This window comes from Apodemus sylvaticus, chromosome 15 (genome assembly GCF_947179515.1).
Source record: "Apodemus sylvaticus chromosome 15, mApoSyl1.1, whole genome shotgun sequence".
In the NCBI taxonomy this organism is placed as follows: Eukaryota; Metazoa; Chordata; class Mammalia; order Rodentia; family Muridae; genus Apodemus; species Apodemus sylvaticus.
Genome location: NC_067486.1, coordinates 4,441,874 through 4,455,172, shown reverse-complemented (window position 1 = coordinate 4,455,172; position 13,299 = coordinate 4,441,874). Strand labels below are relative to the sequence as shown.

The window sequence follows — 13,299 nt, the reverse complement described above, 5'->3', positions numbered from 1 at the left end:
CCGGCCACCAAGGCCCCGCCCACACACCTAGAGTCCCGCCCACGAGGAGAGAAGCGCAGCCATACCGCCAAGGCTCCGCCCCCGATCACGTAGTACGTTATGGCCCCGCCTGCTGTGGCCCCGCCCAGCCACAGCCAAGGACCCCGCCCCACGCTGAGGACCTGCCTCCAGGTCCCGCCCCTACCGAGGCCCCGCCTTCCGGCCCCGCCCCCAGCCGCCTAGTTCCCGGGAGTGGCGGCGGCTGGGCTGAGGCGCAGCGCTTCCTCCGCGTTCGCTTCTCTGCCGAAGCGCTGAGCCGCCGTGTCCCGCAGCCGACGGGCTCCGTCCCACTCCCGCCGCCGAGGTCCGCGGCCGCCGGTAAGTGTGGTTCCCTCGGGTCCGGCACAGCGGAGGCGCAGGGCGCGGGCGGAGGCGCGTCTGCTGCAGTGCGGGTACGACCGCGCGTGGGTGTGGGCTTCAGACCCGGCCTTCCGCGCCTGGCAGGGTCGGAGCGAGCGGGCCTCGGGCTGCAGGTGGAGGTCGAATGGCCACCCCTGTCCGCCGAGCCGGCCCAGGGCGGTTCTGGAAGCTCAGCCTTTGTTGGGCAGGGCTTCCAGGTTCCCTAATGGGGTCCCAGCCGTGCGTGCACCCGCCAGCCTGGCCCCGCGCCGGCGGGTAAGCCGCGGAGGAGGTGCTCACCCCCGACAGCAGTCCCCTTCTCGGGAAACCTGTGTAGGGTTGTTGAGGACACCCCTCATTTAAAGGCTATTTCTGTGAGGTGGTCAGGTGTCTTGCTCCCCCCCCCCCCAGTGCCATTTGATCTCAGTGTAAAAGACCGAATTCAAAACTGGGCCGTTGGTGAAGAGGGGTGATGCACTGTAGGAGCAGGGACATTATCTGCAGGTAAATGGGAAGGTTGTTGGCTTTTACTGTGTTCTTCGTAGTCCTTCCTTGTAAGCATGTTTACAACCGACTTCCGGATCCAGCAGCTGGCTTTTGTTTTGGGTCCTCAGGTGAGAAATTAGGAATGGGTAAGGCGAGCTACAGATGCTTTCTGTTTTAAGGTAAAGGTGTCAGGTGCACGTGTGCATAGGGCCATCTCTTTGTGTATTTTCCTTTGTAGCCTCCATAGTGCTATCAGCCCACTGAACTTCGGTTGTATCTCACAAAAAAGGTGTCAGAGATAGCTTGTGAGAGGAGCTGTTTAGAGACTGACCTGGCCATTCTTGCTCTTGTATAACAGAGATCACCACGGAACTGAGCCTGAATCCTACGCCTACCACTAATCCCTAATATCCCCATCTTTCGGGCAGTAATGTCCTTCATGGGACTCCAGTGTGTTTCATAAGTGAAATCTGTGTAGATCTGACATAGAAGCGGTGTAGTGTTATAATTTCTCATGCCCATACTTTGAAGTGGTTTTCTTGAATTATTTCTCAGCTTCTTAGCTGCGCAGTTGTGCCAACTAGCACTTTCTTCCAGCGTTGGGCCGTCACAGAAAAAGAGCTGCACCTGCTGCCTGTTCATACCTGGCAGTCAGCCTCCTTACCAGGGGCAGCCGGGAAGCCAGATACCCGTCCTGGACTGTCTCATCAGTGATGCAGCTCTTCCTGGTGACAGGAGAGTCCACACTTGTGGACTCTGGGACTCCTTTGCTGATAGCTGGGTTTCCTCTTTCCTCTCTTGTCCAAATCAGACTCGGATAGCTGTGTGTTTATTTGTGTGTGAGGGTGTGTATGAGAGTGTGTGTAAAGAGAAAGTGTGAGTGTGTATTTGTGTGTGTGTGTGTGTAAAAGAAAGTGTATGTGAGAGTGTGTATGAGAGAGTGTGCAAGAGAAAGTGTGAGAGTGTGTATGTGTATAAGAAAGAGTGTATGAGAGAGTGTGTGTAAAAAAGAATGTGTATATGTGTGTGAGAGCAAGAGAGTGTTTATGTGTAAGAGAAAGTGTATGTGAGAGTGTGTGAGTGTGTGAAAGAGAGAATGTATGTATGTGTGAAAGCGCAAGAGAGAAGAATGTGTAAGAATGTGTGAGTGTGTATGTATGTGTTAGAGAAAGAGTATGTGAGAGTGTGTATGAGAGAGTGAACGAGTGTGTGTGTGTGTGAGAGAGAGAGAGACAGAGAAAGAGTATGTGAGAGTCTGTATGAGAGAGTGAAAGAGAGAGAGTGTGTGTGTGAGAGAGAGAGAGACAGAGAGAGAGATGGAGCCAAACGTTGGGCTGCCTTTCTCAGGAAAGACATGCTTTTTATTTTGAGGCAAAGCCTCTCCTTGAGCCTGGAGCCCAGGTTAGGCCAGGCTGTGGACAGAGCCCCTGCTAGGATTACACGTGTGTACCCAGCACATCTGGCCTTTATTTCTGGGTTGTGGGGATGGTTCAGCACTTACCTGACTGAGCCACCTCCCCAGCCCAGGCTCAGTCAGTGTTCCAGCCTACCCTCTGTCACCTCATGTCAGCCTAATTCAGCTGCAGTTATTTAAGTAGTTGCTTGAGTTAGACTAGAGAGAGACCCAGTCCTGCTCATGGTTCTTTGTTCTGGGACACTTAATAAACAAACTGTGCGTGGGATATTTCAGGACTGCCTTTGTATTGGAGTTCAGATTGAAAATTCCTTAGAGAGAACAAAGGGGGGGGGCAGGGAGCTCATAGACTTTGTGGCTAGAGCAACTTTGTAGACTTGACGGAATAAAAGCACCACCTTTCCCTCCTGTTTTCACAAAGCATGAAGCCTCTCACTTCAGAAAAAGCTTACAGGTCCTCCTGAGAGTAGATCTTGTGAAGTCGTCTGCATACTGCAGCAGCATGAGTCTGTTGTGGCAGGATGAGTCTCTTTTGGAGCAAACACAGTACAGTGAAGGGAGCAGAGGCTGGAGCCTCATAGAATGAGGAAGGCATTGGTGATGGGGAGAGCATTACATGGGGCAGCAGGAGGATTCTGGGAGTGCCACGTGAGAACATGGAGGGGAGAAGAATGAGAGTGGGAGACTGGACACCTGCAGGACAGAGGGACGGACAGAGAGGCAGCAGGACAGTGGGACAGGCAGAGGCAGCAGGACAGAGGGACAGGCAGAGGTAGCAGGACAGAGGGACAGGCAGAGGTAGCAGGACAGAGGGACAGGCAGAGGCAGCAGGACAGAGGGACAGGCAGAGGCAGCAGGACAGTGGGACAGGCAGAGGCAGCAGGACAGTGGGACAGGCAGAGAGGCAGCAGGGCAGAGGGACAGACAGAGAGGCAGCAGGGCAGAGGGACAGACAGAGAGGCAGCAGGGCAGAGGGACAGGCAGAGAGGCAGCAGGGCAGAGGGACAGGCAGAGAGGCAGCAGGGCAGAGGGACAGGCAGAGGCAGCAGGACAGAGAGACAGGCAGAGGCAGCAGGGCAGAGGGACAGGCAGAGAGGCAGCAGGGCAGAGGGACAGGCAGAGAGGCAGCAGGGCAGAGGGACAGACAGAGAGGCAGCAGGGCAGAGGGACAGACAGAGAGGCAGCAGGACAGAGGGACAGGCAGAGGCAGCAGGACCTAGTTCTAATGTGGCAGGTGAGAGGAAGGAGGAGTCTAGAACCACAGATGAGCCACTTTGTACAAAGTGAGAAGTGAGGGAAGGGAGTGCTGAGTGGGTGGAATTCAGGCTTTAGTTGAGTTTAAAAAAAAAAAAGTGTTAATTTGGGTATAATTTACAGACCATGAAATTCGCCAGGTATGTAATTCAGTGATTTTCAGGGGAGTTACAGAGTTGAGCAGCGATTGCCATAATCATATTTCCATGACCTCAGAATGACCCTGTCTGTCTGTTTCTGGTCCACCCAGGCAACCACTAACCTGCTCACCATCAGGAGAGACTTGCCTACCTTGGTATTTCATCCGAGTGGAGTCATAAAATATATGATCTTGCTTGGCTGGCCCATTTTCCTTAAGCTTATGTTTTCTTTCTCCTACCATCCTCCATCCCACAGAATCTTGTGCCCCTCCCCTCACTCTACCTATGTTTGCCTGTCTGTCTCTGTCATGACCCTCAGAATCTCATACATCTTAGGTTGGTCTTGAACTTCCGTGTCTCATAGGGTACACGTAACCCTCTGAGAGGAGTTACTCTTAGTTCAAGTGAATTCTCTTGCCTTACTGCCGAGTGCTATGATTACAGGCATGCTTACCACATCTGGCCAGAACTCCTGTAACAAGTACTTAACCCACTGAGCCATCCTGCTAGTCCTCTTACTTGGTTTTTGTGGAAAGTATTTCCAGTCTCCTAGTCTAGTCACACAGGATTGAGTTGCTAAGTGGACCTCTTAGGTTGAAAGCATGCACTTGGGTTTGGTAAAGGCCCACTGATGGTAGGGGCCTTGTGCATGCAGAATTACCAGCCAGCAGTGGGATGTAATTTTGTTGCTTTCTTTCCTTAGAATTAGTTTTGTCCATTAGGCAGATCCAGCATCCTTGCTTCTCTCTGCCTAGTGCACTTGTGTCCCTCAGAATCCGTGAGGGTGGGAACTCTTTATCTTTATTTACCCAGTGCCTGGCCTAGGAACCTTGCTAAATATTTGAATTGGATTGCCCAGTATGCCCGGTTTGTGGACACAGATCTCTCGAGCTCTGAGTTGGGGAGGATTTTTGCTTGGGAGCATTGTTCTCATGTGTTCTCTAATTTCACATCTAGATCCCTTCTTCCCTGTGAGAATGTAAGATGGACCCAGAGGAGCAGGAGCTACTGAACGACTACAGATACAGGAGTTACTCATCAGTTATCGAGAAGGCTTTAAGAAACTTCGAGTCCTCCAGCGAATGGGCGGATCTCATATCCTCGCTTGGCAAGCTCAACAAGGTGCTGGGGCACTTCCTGTGGGAGGGTGGCAGCGTAGATGGAGTTGTCTTCTTATGGTGGGGAATTTGTGGGGCTTAGAACAGCTAGAAAGACAGAAAAGAAAGAACCACCAAGGGTTCTGTCGCCCAGACTCACCCTCACCTAGTTCATGTCACTACATATAACTTCAGTGTCTTTGGAGCATGGAAGACGGATAGATACTGTGTTGGTATTTTATATAGTGTTGATATGGTGCAGTGGTCTTTGCTTTTTGCTTTTTGAGCTGCGGTTTCTCTGTGTGTCCTGAGACTCTGTAGACCAGGCTGCCCTCAAACTCAGATATGTACCTAACTCTGCCTCCAGGTCCTGGGATTAAAGCTGTGTACCACCACACCTGGCTGTAAGTGGCTTTTTTCCTTAAGTCTGTGTACTGACAGAATGTAAAAGTGTCAGTATTATTCAATTATTCAAGAATTATTTTGCGTCAGATGAGGATTTTTCTGTTTCTTTTGTGCTATACTTATTGTAGAGTTGACTGGTGACTTCAAGAAGAACAGAAAGCAAAATAATTGCATGTATGTATATGTATGTGAGTGTAGGAGTTTTTGTGTGTGTGTGTGAGAGAGAGATTGTGTGTGTGAGGGAGTTGTGTATGTGAGTGTATGTGTGAGAGAGAGTGTGTGTGTGGGAGAGAGAAAGATTGTGTATGGGAGAGTGTGTGTGAGAGAATGTGTGTGTGTGAGAGAGTGAGTGTGAGAGAAAGAATGTGTATGTGTGTGTGATAGTGTATGAATGTATGTGTGAGAGTGTGTGTGAGAGAGATAGTGTGTGTATGTGAGAGTGTGTTGTGAGAGAGACAGTGTGTGTGAGAGTGTGTATGTGAAAGAGAATGTGTGTGTGAGTGTATGTGTGTGAGAGACTGTGTGAGTATGTGTGAGAGAATGTATATGTGTGTAAGAGTGTGTGTGTATGAGAGAGAGACTGTGTATGAGAGTGTGTGTGAGAGAGAATGTGTGTATGTGTATATGTGAGAGAGATATAGTTTATGTGTATGTATGAAGAGTGTATGTGTAAGAGTGTGTATGTGAGAGTGTGAGAGAATGTGTGTCTGTGAGAAAGAAAGTGTGTGTGAGAGAGAGATAGTGTATGTGAGAGTGTGTGTGAGAGAATGTGTGTATGAGAGAGAGAGAGAGAGAGTGTGTGTGTGTGTGTGTGTGTGTGTGTGTGTGTGTGTGCGTGTATGTGTGTGTGTGTGTGTGTGTGTGTTTGGATGTAGAGGATCGTGCTCTGGGAAGATTCAAGTGGATCAAAGGAGGCTCCAGGCCTCTTTACAACTTTTACAACCTTCTTGTCCTGCCCAAAGGGAAAACACTGCGGGAACTCTCAGTGACCATTGTGATATGCAGTGGATAGCCACTGTGGGGAAGAAGACTTGTGCCCTCTTGTGCCCTCTCAGGCTGTCTGGCCAGCACTTGCCTTTGGAGCATGAGTATCAGGTGGGAGTTGGAAGATCCCCATCTCTCTTCAGGCCAGGGAACTCCAACAAACCCCACTGAGGAGAGAGTGCCTCTGTCTGTCCCAGGTATAGGGTAGGGGTGGTGAAGAATGGACAGAGTGAGCCGGGCACATGGTCTGGGCAGCCGTTATGTCGGCTCTCACGTGCCCATCTCAACACCTTCCTTCTGAGGCCAGAAAGCAGCTCTGAGTGCTTGCTTGGCTTGCCTAAGGCTCTGGGCTCAAGTCCCAGCATGGGGTGGGGGTGGGGCAAGCGTCTCAGCCTGGCAGATGGCTGCCCTGGGCTTGGTGAGATAGGAGGTTGGTACTCACTGGCCAGGAAACGCCTGGTCTCCTGGAAGGAATGTTTACGTGGAAATGTCACAGGCAGGTGCTCAATAGAAGAAACACATTTCTACTCCTGAGGTTTTTTAGATAGGATCCAAAAGCCTGAGGCTCTGAGGTTGGACAGTTCCAGCCATGCTCAGGTGAAAGGGTTACTCTGAGAGACACAGCTGGAGACCGGGCACGCCTGAGTCCTGCTGGGTGCTCACCTACCTGGTGTCTAAGAGCATGTGCCAGGCTTCCTGCACGGGGAAGTGTAGACAGGAGATGAAGGCAGCCCAAAGCACAGGGTAAGTTCAAAACCAGCCTGAGCTGTTGTGCTGTCTCCAAAACTAACGAAAGAAAAGATAGAAAAGAGCACCGTGCCTGTTTATCTCAGAAAAAAAGCAGTCGTGTTCCTCATTTCTGCCTTTCAAAAAAAGATTTATTTTTAATTTTAAACTCTGTGTGTGTGTGTGTGTTGGGGGTTGTGTACAGATGAAGAGGCCAGAGGTGGCAGGTCCTCCCTGTGTCCCTGTGCTGGGGTTACAGGTGGTTATGAGCCACATGATGTGGCTGCTGTAACCAGACTCCGTAAGGGCAGCAAGAGCTTGCCCCACAAGAGCAGTAAGCACCCTGACCCACAGCCATCTCCTCCCCAGCCCCACTTCTGTGGGTTTTTCACATAGCTCAGGCTGGCTTTGAACTCATCGTACAGCTAAGGTTAGCCTTGAATTTCAAATGCTTCTGCCTCCTCTCCCAAGTGCTGGGACTGGGGGTGTTTATCACTACATCTGGCTGTTTTTCCTAATTGAGATAAAATACATTTGGTCCACTTTAAAATATGCAGTACGTAGCTTTTTTAGTACATTTCAGTGTCCTGCCACCATGGAATTTCTCATTCTAGAAAAATGTCATTTTGCAGAAGGAAGCTGCCACTGAACGGTCTCTCCACCAGCGTGCTCCACCAGCGTGCTTTATTCTGCTGTCTCTCCCTGGGCCCTTGCACGTGCATCAGTTTATGCAGTGTTCAGTCTTGAGTGCCTGACTTTTTCACGAAGCCTGACTTCCCGAAGGCTAGTCCATGTATTGATAGATTATTGCCACCGTGTATCAGGTCTCCTGGTCTTACAAGGCTGAAGGCTAGCCTGTCTTTCGACAGGTATTTTGGCTATTGTGAGTAGTGATATTGTGCTTATTTCTGTATTTGCTTTGTTGTTTTCTTTTTTACAGTCATGCATCTGTGTGGGTGAGCCTGTGCCACTGTGTGTGTGTTGGGGGGGGGGGGGTGTGCAGGTCAGTGGACAACTCATAAGAATCAATTACCTTCTTTTACCATGTGGGTCCTGTGTGTTGAGCTCGGGTCTTCAGGCTTAGCAGAAAGCCCTGGGTGACTCAAGGACTGCCAGACTGTTTATCTGACAGCTGTGTCACGGCTCCCTCAATACACCAGGACTCCAGCTTCTCCTCGTCCTTATGATACTGACCTTCATGGTTTTTAATAGTAGCCCTCCTACTGTATATGAAATTATAACTCATTGTGGCTTAGAGACGTTTGTTTGTTTGCGTGCCCGCATGTGCATGCACGGGGCCGCATGCATGCCACGGGACACATATAGAAGTCAGAGGGCAAGCTGAAGGAATGGTTTTTTTCCTTTTACCATGTGAGTCCTAAGGACACCAGGTTCAGAGTCAGGAACCTTTATTGATTGAATTATCTCTCTAGTCCCCAGAGAGGGAGAGGGAGCAAGCGAGAGCAAGCTATCAAATGTATGTGTGTTTTGCTGGCATGTAATCTGGGCACAGTGTGTGTGTGTCTGGTGGGGAATGCAGCATCTGTGCTGTAGAAGCAGAGATGGACAGTGGTGCTCAGCAGACCTTATTTAGCCTAGCGTGGCTCTTACCCCAGTTATCACAGTCTAGAAACTCTCGCACAGATGTGCCCAGAGGTTTGCCTCTTGTCAAGTTAACACTTGATATTAACCATCTCACGTAGCCAATGCTTGCCTAGCGGATCCTGACTCTTACTACAGGGAGTGATTATACTGTTGTCCCAGATGTGATGTGAGAACTGGAGTCTAGAGAGCTAATCTGTGACCGTGGGTACAGCTGAGGCACCGGGGCTCTGCCTTCCTGCTATATCCCTGGTGTCCAGGGCTGTGTCAGAGCTGGATCAACAGTGTCCTGGACGCTTTGAAGGGCTTGATTCCTGAGAATAGCTTGTACCTAGTGTTACTTTCGCTGCTTGTCCTAATGATGTGGGAAGCAGAGAGAGTGAGTGGCTCCAGCAGGAGAGAACAGATACCGAGACAGAGGTGAGGCAGTGCACGGGCTCCGTCGTCACCACACTTGGCCCCTGAGTTGGATGGAGCTGGAGGATTCCATCATCTTACAGGACTTATTCCACCTACACACCTACACAGCCCTCATTAATATAAACTGAGTCCATTCCTCCCTTTCCAGGAAGAAGTGTGGTGCCGAACACCTGACTTCCCTAAGATTTATTCACTGAAGTGACCCTATTTGTGGTATTATCGTGGATAAACATTCTAGTTAACAGGCCACTTTTTGCTACAGATTTTACCCAAGAAATCCCCCCCTCGATTGCTTGCCTTTTATCCCCTCCAGAGCAAGGAACAAGGTCTCATGGGTCTCAGGTTGGCCTCAAACTTAGGTTTCTGCCTACCCTTCCCACCACACCCACCATAGTGCACCAGTGTATGTGGTAATGGGGTTGAGCCCAGGGCTTTAAGCATGAGACCACTCAGCTACAGCCCCAGCCCTGTGCCCACATGCCTTGTTCTCTGCTGCTGTAATTAGTCAGCAGGCCAGAATATCCAGCTATAGGGTTTGCAAGACTTGAGTAAGACAGGGTGACAGTAACAGTCTGCTCTCGGCTCAGCCTGTGACAGCTGGCGTTGGTGGAAAACTTACTGTGCGTTAAGGAGTCGCAGTGCCATATTGGATGGTATTTGCCCTAGGCCTGGTGATGCTGGCCTGGCATTCTAGCACTTGGGAGGTCAAGGAAGGAGTGTAGCAAATACGAGGCCTGAGCTACCGAGTAAGCTCAAGGCTAGCCTGTGTGACTTGGTGAGACCCTGTCTCAGAATACAGAGCAAGAAAGGGGTTTAGGTAGAGCTCTGTGTCAGTACTCCTGCCTAACATGTGAACCTATAGGTTCAATCCCCATACTGTCTTGCAGAATAAAATAGAATAGACTAAAAAGATACTTGACATCTTTGTTCGGGGCTCAGCCAGTAGAGAAGGGCTCAGCTGGCCAGCCTGACATAGGAGCTAGGCTGTTGTCAGGCTTTTCCTGTCAGTGTTGTACAGTGGAGAGCAGGGTGTGCCATCTCACTACCAAGGAGCCTCACTCCTTTGCCCAAGAGAGGCCAGTGCAACTATGTTGCCATAAGCTGTTGGCTCAGTGGCTTAGGTGGAGCAGCTGGTAGTGTGTTGAATTATACTTATCAAAGTCCTCGCTGCTGGTCCCTCCGAATGTAACTGTATTTGCAGATAGACTCTTTACAGAGTTGATGAAGCTGAAGTGATGTGATTAGTGTGTGGCTGGAACCACCGTGATGGGTATCCTCATGGGAAAGGGCTTTGTTTTCTTGTTTTGTTCTGTTTTTTGAGACAGTGTCTTTTTATGTATCCCTGACTGGCCTCAAACGTGCTATACAGACCAGGATGCTCTCAACTCATAGAGATCCACCTGCCTCTGCCTCCCAAGCGTGGGACTAAAGGAGAGCACCTCCACAGAAGGGGGCCTTAGAGCCAGGTCTGGCAGCTCAGTCCCAGGCAAGAGGACAGCAGGTTTAAGGGCTGCCTGGGCTACAGATAGTCCAGTGCCAGGCTGAGTGAGACTTCAACCTGATAAATTAGAAGGAGGTTGGGAGGGCTGTGGCTTGTCCACTGTGCTCAAGACTCTAGGCTCAGCCCCCAGTCCTACAAAAAAAGAAAAAAGGAGGGGGGGAACTTAGACACAGGTGTAGATAGACATCATGAGTGCTAACACATCTCAGGACAATACACCTGCTGCCCAGGGAGCACCATGGACACAGCAGACTTCCAGAGCTGCTGGGAGGAGCTCCTCCTCTTCTCAGGAGGACCCACTGTGCTGACACCTGCAGTGTCAGCTGAGAGTGACTTCCCTGCTTTCTGTTTGAGAACATGGGTTAAGCCACTCTCTGTATAGTATACATTGTAGCAGATTCATCAAGAGATGTTGATGCCACAATAGACTGACATCTGGGAAGTCTGGGCTGTGGCAGCAACAAAATACCCCTGTTCACGTGGAACAGGAGACTTTCCTGCTGGGACAGTGACCAGTGTGATATTGAGTCCTGACTTCTACAAAAGAAAGCTAACTGTGGGCAGTGGGGGGCAAGGGGGCAATGACTGTTTTTAGACAGAGATGGCTGTCTTTTAACGTGACACTTGAACAGAGACCTGAGCGAGCAGGCAGAAGGGCCGTGAGTGATGCCGGCCTGAGTCCAGGGCACAGTAAATGGATAGGTGTGGGCTGGTTTAGAAACAGTATTAGAGGAAAGAGGGACCCCTATGACTCAGTCCTTCAGTTTTAGGGGGCCACTGGGTTCTTATAGGGGGAAAGGAGGAGCAGAGCAGGAAGGCAACCCCTGGACTTGACTGACAGAGGCCATCAGACATTCTGGTGTATCTGAATCTAAAGAAGTTTCCTTTGGTAGTTTACATTTTAACCATTGTCTCTGTTGTAGTCTTGAGACAGGGTCTTCCTAGTAGACCAGGCTGGCATTGTTCCTGAGTCCTCCCTGCTCAGCCTCCTGGGTCCTGGGACTGAAGGTGTGTACCACCATGCCTGACTTTAGGTGAACTCTTTAGCAGAGCTAGAGAGAAGCAAGGGAGGGGGCAGCCCTGTCACAGCCTGGTTGTCCCATGGATATGTTGGAGATCCCCTTTTCTTCAAGTGTCAAGGCAGTGGAAACAGGACCCCTGCAGCATCCTGAGGACTTTGTGCTGAGACCTGTACTCAGGTGAAGCCAGGATTCTTGGCTTTGGGGCAGAAGAGAATCTCAGGATGAATCCATATACTGCAGGGATGGGGAATATTAAGAAAAGGTTTTTAACACATATTTCAGCATTAGAGAGGAAAGGGGAGCACCAGGGAACAGGACAGTTTATACCCAAGGGCGAGTGAGCCTCTCAACAGTTGTGTGCAAATGTGTTGGTGACAACTGTGTATGATTTGGCGACTTTCGAAGTGAGGTGGCTCCACAGGTTTCTACGGAGCTGCTCTTTTTATTTTTCCTGTTTAGGAAATGGGATCAGAGTGAGGCCCCTGAGATGCATAGCACAGGATTTCGGGTGATAGGACAAAAACCCAAGGTCATGGGAATGCGATGAGTCCTTACTGTAGTGAGACACAGGGGTTGAGACATAATGGGCCATAAACTAGCTTCACAATTGAGTTTGTGGGATTCTCAGAAAGTTGGGGGTTTGCAGTTAAGAGGAGTAAGGGTAAATTCAAGGTTGCGTTCACCCTGGCCTTAAGTGTGGGTCAATGTCATGTCAACATTCCTGCAGGAAACTCTGCATGGAGGGAGAGAACTGTTCCTAGGTAGGCAGCCTCCACAGGGAACAGTCAGTTGTGTCAAAATTCTCTATCCAAATGGCTCAAGACTGCAGCCAGACTCTGAGGTGGGGGTGCCTTCCCCTTCCCACGCCCCTTTTCATTTTCCCTGTCTTCTGTCCTATCTAGTCATAAGGACACCAGTGAGACTCCCTGGAGTAAGCGTACCCCTCATGCCTCACTGCATCCTAATTACTTCTGAAAGGGTCTGTTTCCTCATGTAGTCCATTTGAAGGTATTGGGTGTTAGGACTCTGCTCAGACAGCGATTAGTAGGTCTGACAGTGCAGATGACTGTCATAGTTTTAAAGCTCCTTTCTCACAGACACCCCACCAATAGAGGCTACAGTGTTATTTCTTCAAACCTTGGCACTGCCCAGGAGCCTCATGGAAACCTTTGCCTGTGTAGTGATGCTGAGGACTTCCTGGTCTGGCAGTGACTGAGGTGACTTGGAACAGGCTCCAGTGCTCCTACAGGCAGCCCTCCTGATGACTTGAGCCCTGGCTGCAGCACCTCAGAACTCCACACCCACACCTTTAAGAAGGAGTGACACTGCTGGGCAGTGGTGGCACACACCTGTAATCCCAGCACTCTGGGAGGCAGAGACAAGCAGATTTCTGAGTTCGAGGTCAGCCTGGTCTACAGAGTGAGTTCCAGGACAGCCAGGGCTACACAGAGAAACCCTGTCTCGAAAAAACCAAATCCGAAAAAACCAAATCCAAAAAAACCAAAAAAAAACAAAAAAAACAAAAAAAAAAAGGTGACACTGTGGGGTGTCGTCCAAATGTGTATGAGCATCCTCGCAGTGTGGGGTCTCTCCTCCCAGCATTCCTCACTCCACTGTCTGGCCCTAATAAGGAGGGTGACAAGATGCCCCTTACAGCTCTACGGCACTAGGCTGTCTCTCTCTTTACCCCAGTCCTCCATCATTAGCATGTGGCACCTCGGTTTGGAGCTGTGGTGTTAGCTGCTCGCTGGCAATCTTCTAATGCTCCCCATGGACAGTGATCAGCTCCAGTCCCCCTTCCAATGTGTGGCAGCAGCTGCTCAGTTGTGGTGTGTTTGCCTAGGACTGGGTTCAGATGGCGTCATGGCCC

The 13,299-nt window shown here is 50.2% G+C and overlaps 1 protein-coding gene across 6 annotated transcripts in view; it reads left to right on the top strand.

Annotated features, from left to right (window-relative positions):
- The first annotated feature begins 211 nt into the window (after positions 1-211).
- The window catches only part of Dop1b (DOP1 leucine zipper like protein B), a 98,803-nt gene continuing 85,715 nt past the window's right edge, over positions 212-13,299 (top strand). For all 6 annotated transcript variants that reach the window (XR_007973406.1, XM_052157814.1, XM_052157811.1 and 3 more), the window contains exons 1-2: positions 212-357; positions 4,630-4,794. Coding sequence is in view for 5 of the 6 variants with exons in the window: in XM_052157814.1 (XP_052013774.1) it covers positions 4,657-4,794 (138 nt within the window). In the remaining variant the exon portion in view is untranslated. The remainder of the gene's footprint in view (positions 358-4,629; positions 4,795-13,299) is intronic.